Genomic DNA, 27,101 nt, shown 5'->3' with positions numbered 1-27,101 from the left:
CCAATACAAACTTCTTTTCTTTTTTTTCCCCAGTGTAGACTTCTGGTGACATCTCCAAATTAGGCCATTCATATAGTCATGTTAGCTGAAACAAGTTCATGAGGAGAGCCCCCCCACCAGGACTTAGTTTAAAATAATAAGTATATCTTACATGTTGATTGTTCTTACACTCAATACAGAAGAGCACAGATTCTACATATTTCAAGAAACCTAATGCATAAAAACAAGCAATCACAGTGCAATTTTTGATATTAATAAAAATGGCTTCTTATTCAATATGGGCTTTACTTGAAAATAAATCCTGTCATTAATCTTGTGAAGAACCCAATATTATAGTATATTCTGTTAAAATATGACAATATAAATCACAATCTGTGTAATCCTATTCTGGCATATTTTCACTTTCTAATATACTAAGAGCCAAGAAAAATGCCATTGGCCAGGCCACCTATGGACGCCCAAGAAGCTCTGCTGAAGATCTTTTCCCCTTCCCTCCTCTCAATGTCATGTTACTGGGAGCCACCTTCTGTCTCTGGTGGGGCCTCCCTTCCCAGCTAACCTCTTCTTGAAGGTAGATTCCAGTTCTTTAGCTCATCAGATTTGAGTTCACTGATATTCCCTTGTCTAGCTCAGAATCTGGCACATAGTAGGTGTTATAGAATGAACTGTATCCCCACCCCCACCCCAAATTTATGTTGAAGCCGTCACCTCCAACGTATTTGCAGATGGGGCCTCTGGGATGTAAGTAGAGTTACATTAGGTCATGAGGGTGGCATTCCCATGATGGGATTAGTGCCCTTATAAGAAGGAACACCAGAGAGCTCTCTGTTTCTCTCTCTCTGCCACATGAGGACACACTGATTGTGGCCATTTACAAGCTAGGAAGAGAGACATCACTAGAAATGGATCATGCTGGCACTCTGATCTTGAGTTTCTGGCCTCCAAAACTATGACAAAATCAATTTCTGTTGCTTAAGCCACCCAGTCTGTGGTATTTCGTTATGCAGCCCGAGCTAATACTGCAGGTGCTCCATTTATATTCCTTAACTGAATAAATAAGCAGTGCATAATCCTGGAGTGGACAGATCACAGATACAGGCCTCATTCTTGGAAAGGATCCTTCCCTATTTCAACACCCTTAATTTCCAGAGTCTTTTACAAAAACCCCAGCCCTTCCCAGGCCAGGGACATAAAATCAATGGCAGTTTGGGTTCTTAGTGTTTATTTCTTAGCACAGGGACAGCAAATAATTCTCTCCTGAAAAGGCACCCTGGATCACTTGGTGGTGAGCTCACCCAGCACCACACTGATGGGGATTCTGAACGCTTTTCCAGATCTAGTGTGGGGAGCTGTGATTGATTAGCAATGTCTGTCATGGCCATGGAAGGGGCAAGTACAGGTGTCTGTGCCAGTCCTGACTTAGGATCCAGTTGAGCACAGGCATCTGGCTCCAGCATCAGTGACTTCTCTGAGCAGTATATGTCTGCTATCCCACCTCAAAGGGCTCCCAATTTCTGCAGGTGCCCAATGAGGAGGAAGGAGCAGTGGGGTGGAGGGAAGGTCAATGACCAAAGAGAACTTAATCTGTGCCTGCACCCCGATCAGAGCAGAGAGCATGTGTGTGGGTCCTCAGGGTGCAGCACACACAATGGTACTGGCAGCTCTAAGAGAGCTTGCAGTTCACTTTCACCAGCATGTATTCATCACCTTTCATGGGTCCAGCCCTGTGCTGACTCTCACAGGTGGAGACAGAATCACTGGGAACCCCGTGGCCTAGGAGCTTACGATCTTCTGGGATGAGCATGCAGGAAGTCCATGGAAGGAGGGTCTCAGTCCAGGTGTGTGTGTGTGTGTGTGCTCAGGTAGCAACAGGACCCAATGGACAGGCAGGAAAGGGGCTGGGGTCTGCCACATGGAGACAGTGGTGCAGCCCACATCAGAGGGTGGCCTGTGACAGTTTGGGGGAGCTGGCACAGGGTAAGTGCTGCAGAGAGCAGGGCAAGAGCCTAGCTGTGGGGTGGGGGGTCAAGCCAAGACTCCAGTCTACAGAACGAAAGGAAAGAACTCAGGACCCGAGGAGAGCCTGTGGGGGTCCCAAGGAGCAAGGCCAGTGCCCAGGGGAACCAAACTCTATGACAGAGCAGAGTGACTGCTGACCAGCCTCAGCCCAGGGCTGGCTGCAGCTGGGAAGCCTGAGGTGACACAGGTGAGTGAGGGAGCAGCAGCTCGGTGGCCACAGGGACAGGTGCATCGCAAGTCACTCAGCCAAAGCCCCTGGGGAAGTGAGAATGAGGGAGGAGCAGCACAGGCAAAAGAGAGAGAGGGACAGGGCATGCCGGATGACAGGGACACCAGGAACAAAGGCTCAGAGGCAGGTAAAAATCAGAAGCCTGGCCCAGCAGAAGAGCAGGTGTGCGCCAGGGAGAAACAGCAGGGGGAGGAGGTCAGGGCAAGTCACCCGACCGAGTTCCTTGAATGCAGGCAGCCTAGCCAAGAGTTAAACACAGCTTGTGAAGCTGCATGACCTGGGTTCAAATCTTGCCTCTTCCTCTTCCTAGTTGTATTACTTTGGGCAAGTTACTTAACTTCTCTGGGCCTCTGATTCCTCAGCCAGGGATAATAATAGTACCTGACTTCATAAGGTTGTTGTCAAGGTTGATTAGAATGTACAAAGTACCCAGAACAGTGCCTGGCACGCAGTGCTATGTAGAGAGTCGTGAGAGTTACAGTTATGGAGTTGGATCATTAATCAGTATCTCCCAAATTGTGTTCCTCGGGGTCCTCAACTAAGAGAAGCTCCCATCAAAAAGGTTCTTATGGTGGCATAAATTTGGAAAATGTCTCCTGTAATCTCTGAATCAAGATTTGAGGAGCCCATAGTAAAACAAAAACAACCACAAAAGCAAAGCCCTTCTAAGTTTATTTAGCCCCGTGTTTTCCAAGCCTGGTGAGTCATGGAATCTTCCAAACACCTTGTGGAGACAGTGTTCCATGGGATACCAGTTTGGGAAGTGCGGTGGGCAAAGGCAGCAGGGGAACCTCCAAAGAGGGTTCCCAGGAGAACCCATCTGACCAGGGCAAGCCAGGGCAAGATTCAAGTGCCAGCAGAAGAAGGGGGAGGCAGCTGCAAAGCCCAGGGGGAGGGACCCCATAACTGGAGGGAAGGGTGCATAGGAGAGACGCACAGTGGGGAGACAGAGAAGACCAGGGTGCTGTGGGGATGTGGAGGGGAGAGAAGAGGAGGCTGAGGTGGCCCCGAGAATTCATATTTCCAGAAGGAGCAGGAAGGGGGCAAGGATTGGGGGGCATCCCTCACTTCTCACCTGCCTGCTCACCCCATCACTCCTTTCCAACTGAGTGACTGAGGGGAGTCTAAGTCCCGTGGCTTCCCCCAGGACAGGCCTGGAGAGAGAAAGGTGGGGACGGCCCCCAGAAGGCCGAAGACGGGCTGTCCCCGCTACGCACAGATCGTGTGGTTGTAAAATCGACAGCAGATGTCCAGAGCCCCTCGGCTGACCTCTGGGTTGGTGCTGAAAGGAAGCGAAGTTGGTCTGGGCTCCCGGCCCGGCTCTGCTGGCCACTGAGTGCTGTGCAGCCCTGGGAACCTTGCTCCGGGACTCCGATCCGCCCTCCTCCCCACGTCTGGTCTCCAGCCCCGTGTCAGCCACAGCCGTAACACATCTAGCCCTTGCCTCGGAGCCAGAGGCAGCCGTGGGGCACTTAGGCCTTCCGCACCCCGTCACTGTCAGGGTCCCAGACCCCCCCGGCCCAGGCCTCACCTCTGGAAGGCCTGGCGGCAGCACTGATACACCTCAAAGCTGCTGTTACTGAGGGTCGCGTTCAGGAGGGTCCTGCAATCGGCTGCAATCCCCCGGGGCACATAGAGGATCCCTGTGCACGGAAGCCAGCGGTGGCAAGGTCCGTCCCCCCGACTCCCCACCCCCGGGAACTTCCAGAGGGGTCAGAGCCCTGGTTTCTGGCCCTGGATGGAGCTAGAAAATCAGGACTCACCTGCCACGCAGGCATTCACCAGGGACACACAGGTCCCCGTGCAGAGTGCCCGGAGCACTATTTGGGAGAAGTCGCTCTTCCGTCGGGGGGCCATGGAGGCTGCAAGAGGACAGGGTGCTGAAGGCCAGGAAGCCATCTGTCCTTCTGCCCAAACTCTGCACCCCTGGGTGCATCTGCTAACTATCCCCTTCCTCTTCTGGGCAGCGAGAGGGACAGATGGTGTCCTCCTGACTGCTTACTGAGTTTGGGAGTCCTCCTTGGCCTGACCTGGGCCCCCAGGGAGTGCCCCACACCTGCCACCAGTGGAGGCAGATGTAGGAAAAGAAGGTGAGTTTGCTGTCGGGCAGACCTGGATTTAACACAGGCTCAGCCGCCAACTAGCAAGTGACTGGGGCCATCACTCCACTTCTCCAAGACTCTGTTTCTTTCTCTGTGAAATGGGATGGTTACAGCACCAGGCAGGGGGACTGGGAGGGGTGAACATGAGAGCTTGGAACTGTGCGAGGCCCTCCTCCCTAGGCCTTGTAGGGCCACCAGTCCACTGTGGGTATAGGAGCCAGCAGTCCAAGGCCTCAGGGGACAGGCCATTGCTGCACCTTCCGTCCCTCCCCAGACCCCTAAGCCAAGGTTGGCCTGCAAAGGCCACGATGCTGCCTCTGGGCCACCCCCAGCAGCAGAGAAGTCCTTTGTCTGCTCAGGGACCTCCTGAGCCATCTTGCTGAGGCCTTGCCCTGGACATACTGGGGAGTGGATCCCAGAAGTTGTTCCAGAGCCACACCCCCAACTGCCCAGGATGCTGGGGAGGCCCCCCAGGACTCACTCAGGCCTCCCAGCATGATCCCAATGGAACTGAAGTTGGCAAATCCACAGAGGGCAAAAGTTGTGAGGATTTCTGCTCTGACCTGAAGATAAAGAAGATGAGTGACAAAGGGGGTCATGGGCCCCCTTGCATGGGCGGGGCACCCCCACATCACCCTGGCTCCCGGGCCCTACTTTGACCCACTTCTAGTATGTCTTTGGACACACTTACTTTTGACTCCCCACTCACTCCTCCCCACCCCCCCGCCCCAGGCCTCCTACACCTGAACTAAGTCAGCTTAGCCTGCACCCCTGAGCAACAGCTTCCCTCCCATTGCCTTCAGCCCCCTGACTTTTTTTTTTTTTTTTTTAGATTTTACTTATTTATTCATGAGAGACACAGAGACAGAGGCAGAGACAGAGGCAGAGGGAGAAGCAGGCTTCCTGCAGGGAGCCTGATGTGGGACTCGATCTCAGGATCCGGGGATCACCCTCTGAGCCAAGGCAGATGCTCAACGACTGAGCTACACAGGCGTCCCCAGCACCAGCCTTTCCCGGTTTGATTCATGCTTGCCCTGCCCTCTGGCATTGGCCCTACTACGCTCTGTGCCCCGGGGGCACTTGGTGAATGGCCCTTCCCAACACGGCAGATCTGAGCCTGTTCCCTTCAGGGCTCTCAGGCATAGCCTCCTGAGGATAGTGAAGAACTGGGAGCCCAGCCAGCTGGGCTCCAGGCGTGTTCCCACCTATGACCAGATTGAGCAAGTCAATAGCCTTTTTCAGTGCTAGTTTCTCCATCTGCAATGTGGGAATAACAGTATCTGTCCAAGGTCACACACTCCAGGTGGAGAACCAGGCAGAGACTAGGTACTTAAGCAAAGTAATTCCCCTTCCCTTGACAATTAAACAGTCGTTTAATTTCCCAGAAAGTGGTGTTAAGAGCCAAATGGAACAATTTGGAATTAAAAAAGTGGCTTAGGTCATACCTCACACTGTAAAAAAAAAATCAATCCTAGAGCTTTGAAGCAGATAAATACTGATATTTTAAACATCAAATAATAGAAAATATAGGAAAATAGTAATTATACTGATATGGTAGCATTATTACTCTTATTTTGGAGAGAGGCAAACAGAGGGTCAGAGAGGTTAAGTAATTGAGGAAGTCCACACAGCAAGAAGGTGGCTGTGTCAGAATTGGAATTCAGTTCCGTCTGACCACAAAACTCATGCTTTTCAATATTTTATCATATTGTTCCAGGAATTTAACACTTACCAGATTTCTGGAATGGAGATAACTTTCTAAGTTTAGAAATAATAGAAGAAATCACAAAGGAAATGATTTGGTGTAAAATCTGTTAAAAGAAAAATCCCCAAATACAAAGTAAAGGGGAAAAAAGACTAGGAAATCTATATGCATAAAATATAATAGAAAAAGGTTAACGTCTTTATAACATAAAGAGTTTATACAAATGGATGGAAAAATATTAAGGTTTCTGCATCCTGCTTGCTCACCTACAATCACCCTCTACATGGCAGCTCATGTAATCTTAAAACGTCAAATGTCAAATCTTTGGGAACTTTCTATGGGTCTTCGGCCTGTGCCAGTCTCTTCCACAATTACCACCTGCTCTAACTGTGCTTCTTTCAGGTCTCCAAAGAAGTGCTTTTCAACCTCAGGGCCTTTGCACCTGTCTTTTCTTTGTCTGGAATGCTCGTCCCAGCTGCACCTGGTCCCTTCTCCTCCCTCCAGGTCTTGGCCTGTCATACCTCAGGGGGCCTTTTCTGACTAGCCTGACCAAGGAAGACTCCTCTGTTTCTTCCTCTTGTTTCCTTTGTAGAACTTAATTCAAATTGTGGTTACTTTTTCTTCCTTCACTTTCTTGTGCTTTTCAGCAGGCCTAAATTTCAGGACCCCAGGGACCATGTCTGTCTACTTTGCCTTTCAATTTCTGGTGCCTAGCAGGGTGCCTAGCCGAGTGCCTGGCACCCTAGAGATCTCAAGCAATACTTGCTACTAATATTTTTAAGAATCAAGTTCTTAAAAAGGATCCTAGAGGAGCATTCCACCCATTATCTCTAGAGGAGCAACTGAGCCTAGGGGTGAGGGCAAGGAATAAGGGGGAAATCTGTGCTTTTGATCTCACACAAACTTTTTTTAAAAAACTGAAGGCTACATTCCCTTACAATTTAAAGCATAATTTAAACGAGAAGAAAAAAAATATTTCCCCTTTAAAATACCTAGTAACCCCAGAAAGGCAAATTAAACAACAAGCTAGGGACTCCTGGGTGGCTCAGTGGTTGAGCAACTGCCTTCAGCTCAGGGCATTATCCCAGAGTCCCAGGATTGACTCCTGTGTCGGGCTCCCTGCATGGAGCCTGCTTCTCCTCCCTCTGCCTATGTCTCTGCCTCTCTCTCTGTGTATCTTGTGAATAAATGAATAAAATCTTAAAAAAAAATAAACAACGAGCTATTATTTGCCTGTGAAAGTAGCACAACTTTTTAAAAGGAGGCTGCTCAGTGCTGTTTAGTGTGTGGTGAAATCAGCGCTCACAGCACAGCCGGGGGTGATTGCAGTCCCTGCTACCCTTTGGGAAAAGTTAGTGGGATGCATGCAACCACACCAGGATGCATGCCATGTGATGCGGTCATCCCACATCTGGGAAAGCTCCCGAGGAAATGATCCGAGAGGAGGGAGAAGTTCTGTGCGCAGAGCTATTCATTTAGCAGCGTGTAAAATAGCCAAACGATGCAATTAACCCGATGAGCCCAACAGCAAGGGATTGGTTAAATATGTCAGAACTTGTACATCAAAAACAATGTTTCTGTCACTAGGTGCGGAGAAAGCTGGCTCTGATACAGGGTGGATGCCCGTGATGACAACTGGAAACTCCGTCTTAAAGAAAGAATGGGAGAAAACGCATAAAACACCTCTAGATGCTATTTTTGGATGGTGAGGGGACAGGTAATGGTTTTATTCTCAGTGATGCTATGTAGAGCTTTGATGTGTTTAGAAACATTCATTTTACAGAGCTTTTAGAGTTTTGTTTTGTTTTTTTAAGAGTGAGAGAGACAGCATACATGCTCGCAGGGTGGGGAGGTGCCTAGGGAGACAAAGAATCCCAATCAGACTCCCCGCTGAGCCAGTAGCCCAACACAGGGCTTGATCTCAGGACCCTGAGATCATGAACCAAGCAGAAACCAAGAGTCAGACCCTTAACTGATGGAGCCACCCAGGTGCCCCTAATTGTTAGAAATAGATTTTCACAGAAAAAGCCACCTCCTGAGCTGAATGCAGTATACTGGCAGTGAATGTGGTGGGGCCTCCCCATCTCGCTCCCTCGGCTCACTGGATGCTCACACGTGTCGCTCTAAGCGCAGCTGTGGCACGGATCACACTGGTTTCCAGTTAGGAGAGGCAAGGCGCCACGGCCGTCCCAAAGCCACACAGGATGGTGGCCCATCCAAAGCGAGATTGCAGGTCTCCCCAACAAACGAGGCCCTTTCCTTGCTGCTCAGCCTCCTAACAGGGCTTCGGTCTGTCTTGTCGCCCAGAGCAGTAGGACTGGGGGGCTGGGCACCACCTCGGTGTGTCCCCTGCCTATCTGGGAGCCCGGACAGCAGCCGCCAGGGGGCTCAGGAGCAGCTGCATCAAGCCCCAGGGGAAGGGACGGGGACACTCACAGAGATCCACTGCTTCTTGGGGCCGACCCACTCCTCAGCTCCAGAGAGGCGGCGCTGCTTGTACTGGGAGAGCCCCTGGTAGGCCACGAACTCGTTCAGGAACAGCTTGATTCCCAGCAGCTCAGCCACCACTGGGCAGTCCTCCCAGGCCACACCCATTAAGAAGGCCACAGGCCGCAGGGCGTAGGAGCAGATGAGCTGAGGCACAAGGCAAGGGCAGCTGCTGGGACCTAGGGCCGCCCGGGGCTCTGTGGGGTGTCCACCCACCCCACCCCACACACCCCTCAAGGGCTACAGGGGCAGCCCCGCTATACCTGGAAACTGAGCTCCTGGACACCCACCATGGCTCCCAGCCAAGAGAGGGCCGCATTGATGAAGGCCAGCAACGCCAGGAAGGCAATCAGGTTGGCTCCGATGTTGGCCACCAGCTTCACAGAGACAGCAGCTCCACTGCTGGCTGCTTCTAGGAGGTTCTGAGCATCTCTGTTTGGGGGCCAAGAAGTACCATGATTGGCCTGTCTCCACAAACAGTGGGGCTCCTCATCCCATAGGCTCAGAGAGGACCCTTGAACAAAGTGTTTCGGAGCAGAGGGTCCTTGTTTTCTTTCTGAGACCCAGGGGGAGAAGGGGGCTGGTCCCAGCACTAGGATGAGACCTGGACTGCTGGCGCGCAGCTGTGTCCACACATAGGAGCCACCAGCCACATGTGGCTTCGGAGCACTTGAAAGGTGGCTGGATTGGATGGTGTTGAAGTATTATAAGTATAAACACTGACCAGATTTCAGAGATCGAGTACCAAAAAAAAAAAAAAAAGAACATGAAATAGCTCGTTAATAATGTTTTATATTGATTACATGTTGAAATGATAGTTTGGACACACTGGATTAAAAATATTTTATTAAAATCAACCTGTTTCTTTTGACTTTTTAAAAGAACAATAGCAGGGGCCGCCTGGGTGGCTCAGTCGGTGAAGAGTCTGCCTTTAGCTCAAATTGTGATTCAGGGATCCCAGGTGGAGCCCACATGGGGGGGGGGGGTCCTTGCTCAGCAGGGTGCCTGCTTCTCCCTCTGCTCCTCCCCCACCACTCCTCTCTTTCACTTTCTCAAATAAAAAATAAATAAAATCTTTAAAAACACAACTACTAGAAAATGTACAATTATGGATGTGGCTCACATTAGAGCTCTACAGGGCAGTGCTGCTGTAGGCCTCCAGGAATTTGTGAGGTTGGAGCTACTCATCACATCCCCAAGCACATTTGTCAAAAGTGGTGCCTTTTCAACATTTCTAACGCTGTAAATGCCGCACAGTGGTTGTTAAGGCTGCGAAGAAGAGGTGTTAGCAGGTGTGTGAGATCCAGGACGGTGCTGGGTCAGCGGGGGGCCTGACACCCTGGTGGTGGGAGCTCAAGGCTCAGGGAACAGGTGGCCTGGAGCCTTCTCAGGACCCTTCCCAGGGCCCACGCAACAGGCTGCATCCCCAGCCAGGGTGTCCCCCCTGGTCCCAGACTGGAAATTAAGATGCAGGACAGGAGTCCGAGTGTTTTGTGACTGAAGCCACAAGTGGGGCAGTGAACCAGGAGAGAGCCTGGGGCTGGATAGAGAGAAGCTGCGGGAGCCGCCTGCGGGGCTCTGCTCCTGCTTCACCATCTCCTGCTCCCTCCACGCCCCCCACGGCCTTCCCCTTCCCCACCTCTCTCCCTCCCTCCCCCTCTGCTCCGCCAGACTCTCCTGCTGCTCTCCCCCAACCTCCCCCTCCCCTTCCTCTCCCCCTCCCTACTTTCCCTCCCCCTTCCCCTCCCTCCCCCGCCCTTCTGTTTCCCCCTTCCCCCTCCCCCTTCTACTGTCCCCCTCCCCCCCATCCCCCTCCTCCCCCCCCACAGGCCGCAGCCCGCGGTGCTCACCCGCAGGTCAGTTCCACCCCTTCGGGGCTCCTGAACTTGGACTCCTCTACCTCGGGGTAGACCAGCTTGGAGAGGGCCAGGGCGCAAGGGGCAGCCATGACGGAGGCGGCAATCAGGGAGGCGGCATCGATCTGCAGGGCGGGAACAGGCCTCCTTACCCTCCCCTCCCGAGCCCAGGGCAGGGGGGCCTGGGGCTCCGCCCCTGCGCGGGGTCCTCGGTACCGCGGGGCTGTGTCCCCTGACCACGGTCAGAATAACCTCTGCGGAAAGGGTCACGGGCTGTGCGCTGGGCACCTCGTGTTTCCCTCCAGCACCTTCTGTAAGTGAGCAGAGCAAGCAGTGTTCCCCCACAGGGGTGAGTGTGACCTGCCCGAAGTGAAGACAGAGAAGGAATTAGAGTCTTTGGGCTCCAAGGCCGAAGTCCTTCCTTCCCTCCTGGGCTGCCTCTGTCGCGGGTCATCTGGAGGCTGGTCCACCAGCGGCCAAAGGGTTTGTGATGGTTCCAGACAAAGCTCACAAAACAAGGGTTGGGATGGAGCCCAGACGTGGCCTAATTTGACCTCATAATATAGGAATGTCTTTCCTCTATAGGATTCCTGCCTTGAACACTTACTGTGACAGGGAGCTCACCACTTCAAGGCAGCCCATCATCCCTCTCCTGTGGTCAGAGAGCTCTTAGGAAATCTGCTGCCTAGGACAGCCATCCTCTGGCCCTGGGTCCGTCTCTGGGAGCCATGCTGTAGAAGACCCTCCCAGCAGAGGACACAGCAACCTAGGTGAGCCCCTGGAACTCTTCCTTCCTGAATTTTTTTTTTAAGATTTTATTTATTTATTTATTTATTTATTTATTTATTTATTTATTTATTTATTTATATTTATGATAGTCACACACACACAGAGAGAGAGAGAGAGGCAGAGACACAGGCAGAGGGAGAAGCAGGCTCCATGCACCGGGAGCCCGACGTGGGGTTCGATCCTGGGTCTCCAGGATCGCGCCCTGGGCCAAAGGCAGGCGCTAAACCGCTGTGCCACCCAGGATTTTATTTATTTTATTTGACAGAGAGAACAAGAGAGCACAAGCAAGTGGAGTAGCAGAGGGGGAGGGAAAAGCAGGCTCCCGGATGAGCGGGGAGCCAACATGGGGCTCCATCCCAGGACCCTGGGATCATGACTTGAGCCAAAGGCAGACGCTTCATGGACTGAGCCACCCAGGCGTACCCCCCCTTCCTGAATTTTTATCCTCACTGTGGCCTCAAACCCTTTGCTTCCCTGTTTTCTTCCCCAGAGATAGATAGGACATTTTCCAACACCATCTTATTTATCAAGGGGAAAAATTAGAACCAACCCAAACATTTAACAAGAGAACAGCTAAGCATTGTCACACTGTCATCCAAAATGATGATCACCAAGGCTTTGTGATAACGTGGGGGTCTATTCACAAAATTACATATAGAGCATAAACACAATGATAGGGAAGGGGGAGAAAACCCCCTCCAAAAACTATGCATGAGAAGACCAGAAAGAAACACACCAAAATGTCAACCAGTTGTCTGTCCCTGGATCATGGGACCAGGGTGATTTTCTCTTCTTTCTGCTCTTTGGTGTAATTCTAAATGTTCACAATACTATTGTCACTATTATTATAGGCAGAAAAATAAAATAGACTTTTTCCTCCCTAAAGTTTGTAACAAATCAACTATAGTTCTTTAATTTTATCTAAAAAGGGGGAAAAAAGGAGAGGAGTTAAGTTAAAGCTACATGTTCAGGCTAATAAAAGCAGAGAGCCAAAGAAGCCTGTGGAGGTGCCAGGGACTGATGATGAGGATCCAGGCCTGGGAGACCCTCTAAGGCTCTGAAACAGTGTGATGTCTGTCCTCCTTCCTGTTCTTTTCAACTTTGTTTCTTCTCAATGGGGAGTAGACACTCCTAAATATGAGTATCAGCACCAACAACCGCCTCCTGCACACCCCATCCCAGATCCTGGGTGGGAGGCTCTGCTCATTGTGGGAAGAGACTAGCCAGAGGGCTGGTGTCCTCTCTGGATGTTCTGGGCTGGGCTTTGGGACATCACTGGCCTCCTCGGGGCTGCCCAGTCCCCACATGGGACTGTGCCATACCTGGAATCTTGGGCTTTCCTCCTCTGTCAGGCAAGACCCTCCCCCTTCCTCTGCTTTGGAGGTTTGCCAACTTGAGCAGGGAATGCATCCTGCAGTTGTCACATTCCTGAGCACCATATGAGTGGGCCAGTCATGGCCATAGCCTCAGATGTTCCAGCTGGTCACTTCAGCTTGTAAGGGGCTGAGTTCTGCCCAGGCTGGCTTCCCTGGGGTGCTGGGTCAGTCCACACACACCTTCTCACTGCCAGCTACTCCTCAGGCCGTGACACCCCCGGTCCTGCTTACAGGCATACAGTCAGGAATGCCTTCTGTCCCAGTATTGGGACATTGGGCTATTGCTGCTCTACCCAAAGGTGTGCCACGTGGAGAGGGATAGAGGGTGTGAGCCCTCCATCAAAAACAATTTTACTGGGGCACCTGGGTGGCTCAGTGGTTGAGCGTCTGCCTTTGGCTCAGGTCGTGATCCTGGAATCCTGGGATGAAGTCCCACATTGTGCTCCCCTCAGGGAGCCTGCTTCTCCCTCTGCCTATGTCTCTCTGTGTGTGTCTCTCATGAATAAATAAAAAAAATAAAATCTTAAAAAAAAAAAACCTTTACGGAAAAAGGAAGAAGAAATCCATACAACTACAAAGCATAAAATGGACCAGTTTCAGAAGGATGGATTTCAGATCCTAATATGTCAGAGAAAGAACTCCCACTTTTTCAACACTGTGCTCTTTCCTCTTACTGCATTTAATTCTTAAACTGCCATGAGGTGGGCAGTAATTCTGCCCATTTTACAGATGTGGAAACTAAGTAGTAGACTCTCGGGTGGCTCTGCTCAGAACCTCACAGACCCTATCCTAGGGGCCCTTGCTCTTGCCCTATTTGAATAGCATCAGTGGCTGATTCCCTCAGTGTGACCCTGCCTAGCCGGTGTTCACAGCTCCTCTCACAAGGGCCCCTGAGCCAAAGGGATGGGTAGAGAGACCAGTTTCTGGGGTTAGTGGAGAGGGCTGGGGCCTGCTTTAGAGTTTTGGGGAACTATGGTGAAAAGGCCGATGTATATGGAGATCACAGTGAAAGAATTCAGTGGAGCCCCGAGGCCTCAGAGCAGGGGAGGTCGAGACCAGTGTTATCCAATACAAATATAATGAGAACCATGTCTATGACTTTAAATTCTCTAGTAGCCAACTAAAATAGTAAAGAGAAACAGGTGAAATTATTTTTGGTAATGCGTTTTACTTAACATATCCAAAACATTATCTTTCCACTCATGTAATCGATATAAAACTTATTAATGAAATATACCCATTTTCTTCCATACGAAGTCTCATAGCACATCTCATTTCAGACTAGATATATTTCCAGGGCTCAGTAGCCACACATGGCTAGTGGTCACTGCATTGGACAGTACAGGTCTAGAAATATCCAGCAGGAGGAGTGCAGGGCAAAGGGAGCCGGTTGAGCAACAAAGAGGAGTGTGCAAGAGGGATATTTCTGGAATTCAAGGGCTGAGGGCTGAGTCAGAGGTACAGTGAGGAGCTGCCTGAGGGAAGGAGTAAAAGGAAGGGGAGAGAGTGGGAAACCCCCCCATTGTCCCCGAGAGCCCTGGGGCTGCTGCAGTGGCAGCCAATAGCCAGGTGGGGGCAGAAGAGAGCTTCTCTGATACCAGATTAAAGGCCAGGGAGGGAAGGAGGGAAGGAAGGTCTTTAGGGTGCTTTTCACCTGGGTGGGCCATGGGGGGGGGGGGGGGGCATGGGGACTGGAGCTTTGTACCAGAGCCTGTGCATGGAGATCTGGTGGCTTCTGCACATTCTGTTGAGCTAAAGGGAAGTGGGCACCAAGGTCCTTCAAGGGAGGCCTGACTACCTGGCCTGGCTGGGCCTGGACTCTGGCGTGAGACAAGAAGGAAAGGAAGCTAAGTTGCAAGGCAAATTGTGGAATAGGGAGAGTTTGCCCAGGATTTGATTTGATATTTTATTTTATTTTTTATTTATTTTATTTTTTACTATTTTTTTTTCCTCCCAGGATTTTACTCTTAAGTAATGGTACCAAGGCTTATGCAGTGGAGTGAATACCATTCTTTAAACTGGCTGTGGAGGGGCACCTGGGTGGCTCAGTGGTTGAGTATCTGCCTTGGGCTCAGGTCATGATCCTGGGGATCCTAGGATCAAGTCCCACATTGGGGTCCCTGCAGAGAACCTGCTTCTCCCTCTGTGTATGTCCCTGCCTTTCTCTCTGTGTTTCGAATGAATGAATGAATAAATAAATAAATAAAATCTTTAAAAAAAAAAATAAACTGAGCAACCAGAGCAATGTCAAGACATGTAAAGGTGCTAAGTCCCAACAACACTATGGGACCTCTTCCCCCAACACACCACCATGAAAAAAGTTTCAGGAACAGAGTTTTGAGTTTCTGTTTTTGAAATATCAAATTCCTTCCAAAATCAATTTGGGGTGGGGGTGGGGGCTGAGGCGGGGCACCAGCCCTGATGGGCTCTCTCCATGCCTTCGTGGTACAAGTGGGAACCAGATGATCTCTAAAATTCTGGTTGGGGGAATGCCAAGTGGAGAAGACCCAGAGCAGGAGGGGCCTTTTGGAAAAGTCACACAGCATCCACTCTGCTGGGGCCTGAGCAGCTCTGTATGTATCTGCAGCTGAGCTTAGCTGTGTGACCCCTGTGCTGAAGGAAGAAGGGACTTAGGGCAGGTTGGCTCAACTCCTTGCCCACTCCTGAGAACAGAAATGAAAAAGACAGGTAGGATTTGGGACCAGAGGAGGGGACAGTGTGGGTTATTCTAGCATCACTCCCCCCTACGCACACACAGGTGCGTGCACACACACACACACACACACACACACACAGAGCATCCCTCAGGAGACCCTGCAGACAGTGGAAGACAGTCCTCATTCTCCATCTGACCAAGGAGGCCCACCTCACTCTAGAGGGTGAGTGATGGTGCATGATATGGATGTTACTTAGGTTGTTGCTCTTTCTTTCCTTTTTTGTTTGTTATTGCAAATAATGTTGGAATTTAACATTTTTTGACCACTTATAAAAATATTTCTTTTTTAAACAATATTTTATTTATTTGACACAGAGAGCAAGAGCACAGGCAGGGGGAGCAGCAGGCAGAGGCAGAGGGAGAAGCAGACTCCCCACTGAGCAGGGAGCCCTAGGTGGGACTTGATCCCAGGACCCTGAGATCATGACCTGATCTGAAGGCAAACACCCAACTGACTGAGCCACCCAGGTGCCCCTGAAAATATTTCTGGGGATCCCTGGGTGGCGCAGCGGTTTGGCGCCTGCCTTTGGCCCAGGGCGCGATCCTGGAGACCTGGGATCGAGTCCCACGTCGGGCTCCCGGTGCATGGAGCCTGCTTCTCCCTCTGCCTGTGTCTCTGCGCCTCTCTCTCTCTGTGACTATCATAAATAAATAAAAATTAAAAAAAAAAAAGAAAATATTTCTGTATCATAATATTCCTAACTGGATCAAAGGGAAAGAGTTTTGTTTTTTTAAAGATTTTCTTTTATCAACTTGAAAGAGAGAAGAGCACAACCTGGGGTGGGGGGTGGGGGGAGGGTGCAGGAGGAGGAGGAGAAGCAGGCTCCCTGCCAAGCAGGAGAACCAGTCCTGGGACCCCAGGATCACGACCTGAACCAAAGTTAGATGCTTAATTGACTGAGCCAGTGGATCCCTGGGTGGCTCAGCGGTTTGGCACCTGCCTTTGGCCCAGGGCGCAATCCTGGAGTCCTGGGATCGAGTCCCGTGTTGGGCTCCCGGCATGGAGCCTGCTTCTCCCTCCTCCTGTGTCTCTGCCCCTCTCTCTCTCTCTGTCTCATAAAAAAAATATATTTTAAAAAAATCTTTAATTGACTGAGCCACCCAGATGCCCTGGGAAACAGTATTTTAAAACTGACAGACGTTCTCCCAAAAGGTGACACGCATTACACTCCTGTCAAGAGTGCCCCCATAGCCTTGCCATTTAGTGGCATATAAAATAATGCATATCTTCTAGAAGAAACAGAAGTCACTATTGTTTTAGTTTCTTTGAACTATCCGTGAGCTGGAATATCTTTTTATGATTTATGAACTATTTTCACCTGATCTCAATCATTTAAACTTATTAAAAATTGTGACTTTCACCATACAGATGTTTTTAATTTTTATTAGTAACTCTGTCAACCTTTTCCTTATACTTCTGGATTTTGTGCCATGCTCAGAATTTTGCAAGAAAAAGGCAAACTGCCTAAAAGCATTGGTAGAATTATCTCATTTTGAGTAAAAAAGCAAAAGCAAATATGTGTGTATTCAGGTACATATACTTAAATGACTACACAGAAAAATCAAGAATGATGTATTTTAAGTCAGTGGTTCTCATCTGAAGGGTTGTTGTAATACAGGATATGGGCCCCATCCCCAGCATTTCGGATTCAGCCAGTTTAGGGTGGGGCCCAAGAATTTGCATTTCTAACAAGGTCCCAGTTAGAGACCTGCCATTCTAATCTTCTAATCTGGTAAAAGCAGTTCCCTTGAGAAGTGGATTTGAAGTGTTTTTTTTTCTTTTTACTTTCTTCACTTCTGCAAGAAGCAAATATTTCTTTGATAGTTAAGAAAAACAGTAAGGTCTTTAAAGATTTGCATGTGAAAGTACAAAAAAGTACAGAGGCTATTACCAGGCGCTCTGCAGGGGACACATTGGGACACATGCAGATTCATCTCTGCTTGCCACGCAGTATTGGAATTGGTGTAAGGGCTCGAGTCACACCATTGGAATTTGACCTAGAAATGTATTGCGCTCAAAAGCTGCACAAGCAATAATTTTGGAACTGAGGGCGGATTTGTACCCAGCAAAGGCGTGGGGAAGAGGAGGGTAGAAGGAGTAGGACAGAGCTTCAGGAACAGCCCAGATGAGCGACTGTGTGTGTGAGTCTTGCAGTCAGACAGATGTGGGCTCGAATCCTGGCTGGGGCATCTCACTTGTTCTCTGAGCCTCAACTTCCTCATCTGTAAAATGTGGATGCTGAGATACGAAGCAGTTTCCTGGTCCATGAGAAGTGTTCAGTAGGTGGAACACTGGGAACCCTTGCCCCCACTGGCCCACATGAGAACCCCGAAGGGTCCAGCCCACCTGGCCGGCCTTATTCTGGAGCATCACCACAGCCCAGGTTCCAGACAACCCAGGAGAGAAGACTCTAGGCTGCCTCTAGCCATGGACTATGTGGGGCTCCCACAAAGGAGGGTTATGGGTTCTTGAGGTTTTCAGCAAGCAAAGGGAGAGCTCTCCATACCCCAAAGGAGATGTAGGCACCCAGCAGACTCCCAGCAATGGTGGCGTAGCCTCCGGTCATGACAGCATGGATTTCAGAGAGCGTCATGTCTGCCAAGTAGGGCTGGATCAGCAGAGGAGCCTCAGTCTGCAAACAGGAAAGATATTAGACAACCAGAGCTGGCCAGGCCAGTGCGGGCACCAGAGTGTCCTCCCTCCCCCCAGGAGTGGGCACGTCACTGTGGGTCCTGGGGATCTCAGGGGCAGGGACAGCAAGGTGGGTTTGGGACCGTGGTCTGTACTTAGTTGGGCCTCCCTGAACCTCGGCATTCATCTGCCTCTATGGAAGGACCCACAGCCCTTCCTGTTGGCCTGATGATGCTCCCCTGTGTCAAATACTCACTACATCCTAGCACCCCCACGAAGTACCCTGCATTCATCACTCATGACCTTCTGAGAAAGAAGTGGTCACCCCCATTTCCCAGGAGAGCAAACAGAATTAGAGAGGTTCAGAGAATCACTCTTGTTCACGCAAAGGGCCAGAAGCAGATGTAACTCTGGGCCTGAGCTTCCAGTAAAGCCATAGGTTTGCCAGAAAGGGAATGGGCATTAGGTGATGTGTTTACTCCAGGGCATCTGAGGAAGCCTGGAGCCACTCATTTATCCACTTAATAAAGTTATTGAGCACCTCCTGTGTTCCAGAATGTTCTATGGAATAGAGATGGTGGGGGTAAACAAGACAGAGCCCCTGTCCTCAAGGAGTTTTTATCCTGGGTGCTGTGGAGGACGGTGGGTTGTAGGAAGAAACAGATAATCAACAGGAACCAAGTAGATAAATAGCATATCTTTGTGCTAAAAGCTATGGAGATATGTGTAGGCGAATACCTAGTGGTTGCAAGGTATTTAGAACTGAGTAACAAGCAAAGACCTTCCTAGGAGGTGACATTAGAGCTGAGACCACAGGCGCCAGCTGTTGAGTTTGGTAGCACAGCAAGGGCCCTGTGGCAGATTTGAGCTGGGCAGTTTTGAGGACCTGGGAGCAGGTCAGTATGGGGTATGGCTGGAGCTGGGGGAGGAAGGGCAGGTGGGCCAGCCAGGGTAGGGAGTGCCCTTGCCTGGGAAGGAGTGGCATGATCTGGCTTGTGGGTTTTTAAAAACTTATTTATTTATATTATAAAATCCTTTTTTATTTGACAGAGAGAGAGAGAGAGCCCAAGCAGGGGGAGCAGCAGAGGGAGAGAGAAGCAGACTCCCTGCTGAGCAGGGAGCCCAATGCAGGGCTTGATCCCAGGACCCTGGAATCATGACCTGAGCCAAAGGCAGATACTTAACCACTGAGGCACCCAGGTGCCCCTCTTTTGCCTCATTTTAAACATCATAAGGGATTCAAGACAATTTATCTAAGAGCACATCTGTCTTAAATGGCTTCAAAAAAAAAAAAAAACCCTTTGAAAGCAACACACTGGTACTATAGCCAAAAAAGATGTAAATTTTCTCCAGTTTCCAAAACTGTCCAGTGAAATACGGCATCCCTGGGGCAAGGATGTCTTTTGATGACTCCAGTGTTGGTCCCATGGGCTAGGTCCCTGGAATGGGCTTGGGAGTCTCACCCCCAGGAGGGCTGGGCCTTCTGAAAGGGGCTCAGGACTGACAGGTGCCTTCAGAGTCACATTTGCTTTGGAAAGTACATTTCAGAAAGAGGCGGGGAAAAAAAGAAGATAAAATGATGTCGTGTAAGGAACTCCGACCAGGAAGGGGAAAAGCTGGATTCTGAGTCCAGGCTTACATTTTGGGGTCCTGGCAAGTTCCTCCTGCCCTCAAGCCTGTTTCTACGGGAAGGGAGGAAGGTGGGCGCCACCTATAGGATTTATGAGTCTCTAAGCTGACCAGACCTCCGAGGCCTAGAGCCGTAGGAGGCACCACACAGAGGCCCGTCCTCCCTGGCATGTCCCAAGCAGACAGTGCACCCCCACACAGAGCATCCCCGGTAGCCACCTTTGGTGATCCTGGCAGAATGTCTAAGCATCTCTTCCACAGACTGAATCAGAGCTCCGGGGACCCAGAACACCCGCCCTCCCTGGGGCTGCTGCTGAGAGCAGGAGGGCAGGAAGCCGCAGTACCCACCTGGCTCACAAAGATGTTCCCTGCCACACTCAGGGTCTCAGTGGCCGTGGTGCCCATGGTGGTCTGCATCAGCCAGCTGATCTAGGAGGCAGAGTGGGATCAGCAGACCCCGAGTTGGAGAGGGTCGGAGTGGGTTGCAAGTACTTGATAATCTTCCTTCCAACTTCCAGCCCAGCAGAGGAAACCCTCGCCTATGTGTCTCCTTCCACACCTCTATTCATGGGGGTTTACCACGTCCCAAAGGCCACCCACTCCGCCTTAGGGTAGCTCTATTCATTATAACAGCGCCTCTAAAATAGCACGTCCTCTGTTTCCATACAGAGGAATTCCAAAGGATTCCCTAGCCCAGTATACTTGAGAATTGCTGTACACACACCTCGGAGGTTACCAAATACTTATCAGCTTAGTAAAGGCTCTGAGAAGCCCTGCACACACACAAAAAATTGTTTAAATTTGTCTAGCCCAGCTTCACAAAGCTATTTGACCACAGGATCCCTTTACCTAGTAACATGTGTTAACCCACTATGGAGCTGGAGTTTTGTGAAAAAGGCTTTGGGAAACATTGTATTAGAAAGTTCATCATTTCAATCAAGATGAAGTCAGCTTCCCTGGAATTTTTCCCCACTGCAGGAATGTCTCTAGCTGCCCTTTCGCTAACCTTCCTTCTATACAAATTTGGAGACAGCTCTCCTACCCTAACCTCCTCTGCCCTAGCCTTCTTTTCCAGGCTCGCCAGCCCTCCTTCCTCCAACCATTCTGTGGAGAGCATGGTGTCTGGGCCTGTCACTGTTCCCCTGGTGCCTCAGTTGTCATAGCCCCTGGGCTAAACACATCCTCCAGATTTGGTGAGAGCTGCCTCCCTCCTGCCCTGCACTGTGCACTCTCACCATAACACAGGTGGTTTTTGCATTTCTGGCAGCCACCCGCTGCTTCTGGGTTATTCTGAGCTCAATCAGCTAAAACCTGACTCACTCACTGCCAGGTCCAGTTGGCATCCAGTGCTGCCTCCTGCATCTTGGATTTGTGTGGCGGAGTTTTATGAACATAAGCACAGGGTTTGACATTTATACCAGCTAAGTCTAGCCAACGTGGCCCACTGATCCAGTCTCTCAAGATCTTTCTGGTATAAGTGATTTCTTTCCCTGACATTCCTTCTCAAGGCAACCTCATTTCTGCAAACTTCCCTCACACAAACACCACATTGGATTTGGTGCCATTTCTCCTGAGTTTCGTGACAAGAGACGCTGCGAAAGATGTTTGGCTAATGGTAGACTCTGAGTGGGAGGGTGTGGGCCTTTGTAGCAGGGTTCTGGGAAGGTGCAGGCTCTAGGGGCCAGGGTGTTAGGGAGGGTTCGGGCTCTGGGTCCAAGGCCTCTGGGAGAGCACAAACCCCATGAGGAGGTAGGTCCTGGAGAGCCCAGGCCATGGCTTTGGGGACTCACCTTCTGAATCACCCACTGCATGAGGCCCACATAGTACAGAACTGACATGACACAGCTGAAGAAGATGACAATGGGCAGAACCTGCCAGGGGGGAGAGCACAGGCGCTGGGGTTAGAGGCAGATCCCCGCATGGGACTCAGGGCCTAGGGGTCCTCAGGCAATCCACTTTGTCCATGGCCTTGCCACTTGGAGATCTGACAGGGTCAAGGAAAAAGCTTCTCATTTCTCAGGACCAATGAGCCAAGAACTAGACTCACAGGGGGCCTGTGGTCCTGTTACCCCGCTTCCAGTTACCAGGCTCGTCTCTGCCTCCTCCAGGCCTCATCTGTTCTTCCTTCATAACTTCCTTCATGTCCCTTCGCTCCCCACCAGTGCCCTGGCACCACCCCACTGCATCTCTGCTGCAGTCTGATTTATAATAGCAAGGATTGCCAACCCAGGGATGTCTGTCGGCAGAGGACTGGTTTCATAACCGCATGACCATGCAGCAGGGGACCAAGAGTCTGGAAACAAGAATGAGGAGGCTCTCCATGGGCAGTTAGGGAAGAATTTCCAAGACAGCATCTCATATGAGAAAGCGGAAGGTGTAAACAGGGTGTACGCTGTGCTGTTCTATGTGTAAGGAAGGCAGGGGGTGGCACTGTGCGTGTGCTTGTGCTGCACACAGTATCATTGAAGTATATGCAAAGGAGGGAGTTGCCTTGGGGAGGGAATAGGTGTTGGTAGGGGAGGCAGACTTGCTTTTAACTACATCCTCTTTTATACTGTTAGAATGCGTTATCTGTTCCAAACTTTTTTTTTTAATTTTTATGTTTTTAAAGAATTTATTTATTTGAGAGAGAGAGCGAGCACCAGCAGGGGAGCAGCAGGCAGAGGGAGAGGAGGAAGCAGGCTCCCTGATAAGCAGGGAGCCCAATGCAGGACTGGATCCCAGGACCTGGGATCAGGACCCGAGCCAAAGGCAGCTGCTTCACCGACTGAGCCACCAGGTGCCCATCCAGTTTTAAAATAAGTTATGCAGAATCAATAATAGCAGGTGTATCCTTAAGCTAAAATATTAAGTGGGGAAACTAGATATTAAAAGAATAGAAAGGCTGGAAGTCAGTACCTCCAAACAGTGAGTAGCTGCTGTGTGTGCTGGGACTATGGAAATTTGTTTTTTTTTTTCTCTGTATTTCCAATTTCTCATCTGCTCCTATCATTTTCTGTAATAGATGGACACCTCTCAAGGGAAGGGAACATGGGTAGAGAGGAGGTTTGGGGAAGTTCATCAGTTGGGTTTTGAACTTGCTGGGTGTGAGATGCCTGGGGAACAGCCAGGGGGAGTTCTCAGTGGGCAGGCCGATAAAAGGGTCAGGAGCTCAGAGGAGAGGTCTGGGCCAGGCCTGGGTTGGGTTGGGACTCTTGTGCACGAAAGCGTAGATTGGAGACCTTGGGACAGATGTACCTCTCCGAGGGAATCGCCCTGAGTGAGCAGAGCAGTGAGGAAGGACAGGGCCCTGGGGTCATGTCACTGAAGGCTAAGAGGGGAAGGTGGGGCATAGGGAGGGGACAGAGAAGATACAGAGAGGTGGGAGGACACCCAGGCCAGCAGTGTGATGGAAACTGAGGACAGCTCTTCAAGTAGGAGGGCGAGTCAGCAGTGCCAGATGCATCAGAGCATTCCAGAAAGGTGAGGAGTGATATGGACCCCTGACAGCTAGGAAATCAGGGGTCCCTGGTGGAGACAACAGGAACAGGCAGCTCCTTGGAGAAGCTTAGCTCTGCCAGAAGGTTACCTCAGGAGACGTAAGGGGTGATGGAAGAGCTGTTTTTGTGTTTAATAAGGGGAGTCTTGAGTGATCCCATTCAGGCTCCCCTTCAAAATGGATTGGGGCTGCAGGATGGCCCCAGACGACGACAGAGCCTCTGACCCAGGCAGCGCCACCAGGGAGGAGAAGCAGGCCCTGCTGGGGTGTTTCCCGTCCCTGCCCAGCTGGACACCGCGGCTTCATGTGGACTGGCTCCGCTCCACGTCCCTGACCGCCCCCCCCCCCAAGCCTCCCTGCGGGGGGTGGGGGTGCTGCGGGGAGAAGCCCTCCTCCTGCCCCGTGACTGCGCTGGCTGCCTGGCGCCGGCACGCCCCCAACACGAGGTGCTGACGTCATCCGCCCTCCCTCGCAGCGAGACCCAGGGACAATCACGTACTGTCTAGACGGCTTGTCCAATTTATCACGAGAGGCACTGCCCGGCGGCGGCCTGACAGGGCTGCAGACATGGCCCAGACCCGGGAGCAGAGAGCCCCGGCCGGCGGGACCTGGCTGCAGATCTGGGACTTTCTCCTGGCAGCAGAGAGAGTTTCTACCCGTGAGACGCAGGTTTTTGGTGCAAGGGAACCTGTGTTTTGCATTAAAGGGTGACTGTCTTGGGAGGGAAGATAGATGGAAGACAAGTGACCTCCAGTTTTCTAATGTGGGACATTTCATGCTAATAAGGTCCCTGAGGCCCACATGATCTCCCAGCCTGAGAAACAACTCCCAGGCTTATGGCACGAGCGATGGCAAAAGACAGGAGAGGCAGCTGAAGGCAGTGTTGCTGTAGTCGGGGAAAAGGATGCACCATTAAGTCCTACTATGTGTCTATATGCAGTCCTGTGTGCGATGTGCCAGGTGCAGTGCCCAGAGTGTGGCAACTCATCGATCCTCAAATCAACTGAGGTAAATGTAAATCCCCTTCACCAGTGGGAACACTGAGAGTGTGAGGTGTTGCTTACCTGCTCAAGGTCACACACCTGCCAAAAGACAGAGCGCTTCCTAGTTGCTGTGCAGGTTGCCAAGACCCTGCCATGACCCTAAAGAGGTTTGCCCTGTTGCCAGTCCTGGACAGGCATTTCTCTGTCTGCGGAGAAGCATTCATCTCCTACAGAAGTGAGCTTCCAGCTGGGAGCAGCCCTAAGTAAGTCCGGACCATTGCACTTCAGAACTTTAGAGCTGGCTGGTCCTTCTAGTACGGATACTCATCAATAACTGTAGGAAGAGGGAATTTCTAGCTTGTCTAGGCCAATGGTTCTCAAAGTATAGTGCCTGGACCAGTAATACCACCTAAGAATTTGCTAGAAATGCAAATGTTGAGCCCCACACCCAGAGTTTCAGATTCAGGAGGTCTGGGGCAGGCCTGAGAATTTGGGCCTTAGAATTGCCAGATGCTGCTGGTGCTGCTGGTCTGGATGCCACACTCTTAGAACCACTGCTCTAGAGTTTAGACCATATAGTTACTCTGAGCGAATGTCAACTTTTTACCAGGAAACAGGCTCTAAAAGGCAGGACCAAACCCACTGAGGATGTGGCCCTGATGCTTCCTCTTCATGGAGGAAGCTGAGCCAGCTTTTAATGACTTCCTGATGAAGAACTCCCACACGCCAAGCCCCAAAGGCCTAAGCACTCCAGAAAGGGCCCTGTCACCAGCCCCACAAAACCCCATAAAAATTCCAAACCACAAACTCCAAAGTTGGTCAACAGTACACTAAAAGGATCATACACCATCATCATTGGGGATTTATTCTAGGGAAGCAGGGATGGTTCAACATCCATGAGTCAATCAACTTGATATAGACATTAAAAAACAAATGATAAAAACACATGGTAATCTCAAAGATGGACAGAAAGCATTTGACAAAATTCAACATCCATTCATGATAAGAACTCTCAGCAAAGTGGATGTAGAAGAGATGCACCTCAATATAATAAAGGCCACATATGACAAACCCATAGCTAACATCATACTCATTAATGAAAGGACGAGAACTTTTCCTCTGAGATGAGGAACAAGACAAGGATGTCTACTCTCACAACTTCTATTCAATATACTATTGGAAGTCCTAGTCAGAACAATTAGTCAAGAAAAAAAATAAAAGGTATCCAAATTAGAAAGGAAGAAGTAAAATTGTCATTCTTTGCAGATAACACGATACTGTATATTTAAAAAAATCTAAATCTAAAGACTCTGCTGAACAATCACTAGAAATAATAAATGAATCAGTAAAGTTGCAGGATACAAAATTAACATACATAAATCAGCTGTGTTTCTATACACTAATGAGTTATCAGAAAGAGAAATTAAGGGAAAACATCCCATTTACAATTGCATCAAAAGAATAAAATACCTAGGAATAAATTTAATCAAGGAGGTGAAAGACCTGTACTCTGAAAATTATAAACACTAGTGAGATGAGGCACTTGGGTGACTCAGTTGGCGAAGTGTCTGCCTTCGGCTCAGGTCATGATCCCAGGGTCCTGGGATTGAGCCCTGTGTTGGGTTCCTTACTCAGTGGGGAATCTGCTTCTTCCTCTCCCTTAATCCCTCTCCCCAGTTTGTGCTTGATCACTCTGCCTCTCTCAAATAAACTTTTTTAAAAAAGGCATTGGTGAAAGAAATTAAAGGTGACACAAATAAAAGATATCCCATGCACATGGATTGGAAGAATTAATATTATTAAAATGTCCATACTACCCAAAGCATCAGAATATCAGTGGAATTTTTCATGGAACCAAAACAAATAATCCTAAAACTTATGTAGAACCACAGAAGACCCTGAATAGTCAAAGCAGTCTTGAGAAAGAAGAACAAAGCTGGAAGTACCATGCTTCCTGATTTCAAGCTATACTACAAACCTATAGTTATTACAACAGTGTGGTATTGCTACGAAAACAGACACATAGATCAAAGGAATAGAATAGAGAGCCAGAAATAAGCCCATGTTTGTATGATCAGTTAATTTACAACAAGGAGGCAAAAATGTCCAATGGGAAAAAGACCATCTCTTCAGTAAATGGTGCTGAAAAAACTGGAGAGTTACATGCAGAAGAATGAAACTGGACCACTTTCTTACACCATACACAAAAATATATTCCAATGGATTAAAGACTTGAATGTAAAACCTGAAACCATAAACTCCTAGGAGAAAACGTAGGCAATGAGCTCTCTGACATAGGTGTTAGCGATGTTTTTTTGGATCAGTCCCCTCAGGCAAGGGCGACAAAAGCTAAAATAAACAAATGTGATTACATCCAATTAAAAAGCTTCTGTGCAGTGAAGGAAACCAACAACAAAACAAAGGGACAACCCACTGAATGGGAGAAGATATTTGCTAATCATATATCTGTTAAGGTGTTAACATCAAAAATATATAAAGAACTTAAATAACTAATATCCCCCAAAGGAACTCGATTAACAAATGGGCAGAGGACCATTTTCCCAAAAAAGACATGCAGATGGCCAACAGATACATGAAAAGATGCTCAACATACAGATCACCAGGGAAATGCAAATCAAAACCACAATCAGAGATCACCTCACATTGGTCAGTTTGACTATTATCAAAACCACAAAGGGGATGCCTGGATGGGTCAGTTGGTTTAGCATCTGACTCTTGATCTCAGCTCAGTCACGATCTCAGGGTCACGAGATAGGGCCCCACATTGGGCTCCACAATGGGTGTGGAACCTGCTTGAAATAAATAGATAAATAAATAAAAATTTTAAAAATTTCAAAAAGTAAATAAGTCACAGGAATGCAATGTTCAGCATAGGGAATACAGTTGATAATATTGTAATAACTTTGTACAGCAACAGATGACTTATAAGAAGACTTATTGTGGGGATCATTTCATAATGTCTAAGAATATCGAAGCACTATGATATATACCTGGAACTAATAGGATATTATGTTGGCTATATTTCAATAAAAATAAAGGGGAAAAAAAGGAGGAAAAAAGAGAGCATGTATGTGTGATA

General features: G+C 49.5%; 1 protein-coding gene across 7 annotated transcripts in view; it reads right to left on the bottom strand.

Moving 5' to 3' along the window:
* Positions 1 to 2,902: 2,902 nt before the first annotated feature.
* Positions 2,903 to 27,101, bottom strand: part of SLC28A1 (solute carrier family 28 member 1) — a 49,297-nt gene continuing 25,098 nt past the window's right edge. For 5 of the 7 annotated variants that reach the window (XM_049108488.1, XM_049108486.1, XM_035714369.2 and 2 more), the window contains 10 exons: positions 21,331 to 21,411; positions 19,889 to 19,969; positions 17,787 to 17,912; positions 10,393 to 10,523; positions 8,806 to 8,974; positions 8,492 to 8,689; positions 4,832 to 4,913; positions 4,012 to 4,110; positions 3,780 to 3,891; positions 2,903 to 3,530 (listed from right to left, as the gene is read on the bottom strand). In XM_049108488.1, the coding sequence (XP_048964445.1) occupies positions 3,458 to 3,530; positions 3,780 to 3,891; positions 4,012 to 4,110; positions 4,832 to 4,913; positions 8,492 to 8,689; positions 8,806 to 8,974; positions 10,393 to 10,523; positions 17,787 to 17,912; positions 19,889 to 19,969; positions 21,331 to 21,411 (1,152 nt within the window). In that variant the 3' untranslated portion in view covers positions 2,903 to 3,457. The remainder of the gene's footprint in view (positions 3,531 to 3,779; positions 3,892 to 4,011; positions 4,111 to 4,831; positions 4,914 to 8,491; positions 8,690 to 8,805; positions 8,975 to 10,392; positions 10,524 to 17,786; positions 17,913 to 19,888; positions 19,970 to 21,330; positions 21,412 to 27,101) is intronic. The other 2 variants (XM_049108487.1, XM_049108489.1) reach the window with 2 other exon arrangements.

This window comes from Canis lupus, chromosome 3 (assembly GCF_003254725.2).
Source record: "Canis lupus dingo isolate Sandy chromosome 3, ASM325472v2, whole genome shotgun sequence".
In the NCBI taxonomy this organism is placed as follows: Eukaryota; Metazoa; Chordata; class Mammalia; order Carnivora; family Canidae; genus Canis; species Canis lupus.
The sequence above is the reverse complement of the archived record's forward strand: the minus strand, read 5'-3'. Positions and strand labels throughout refer to the sequence as shown.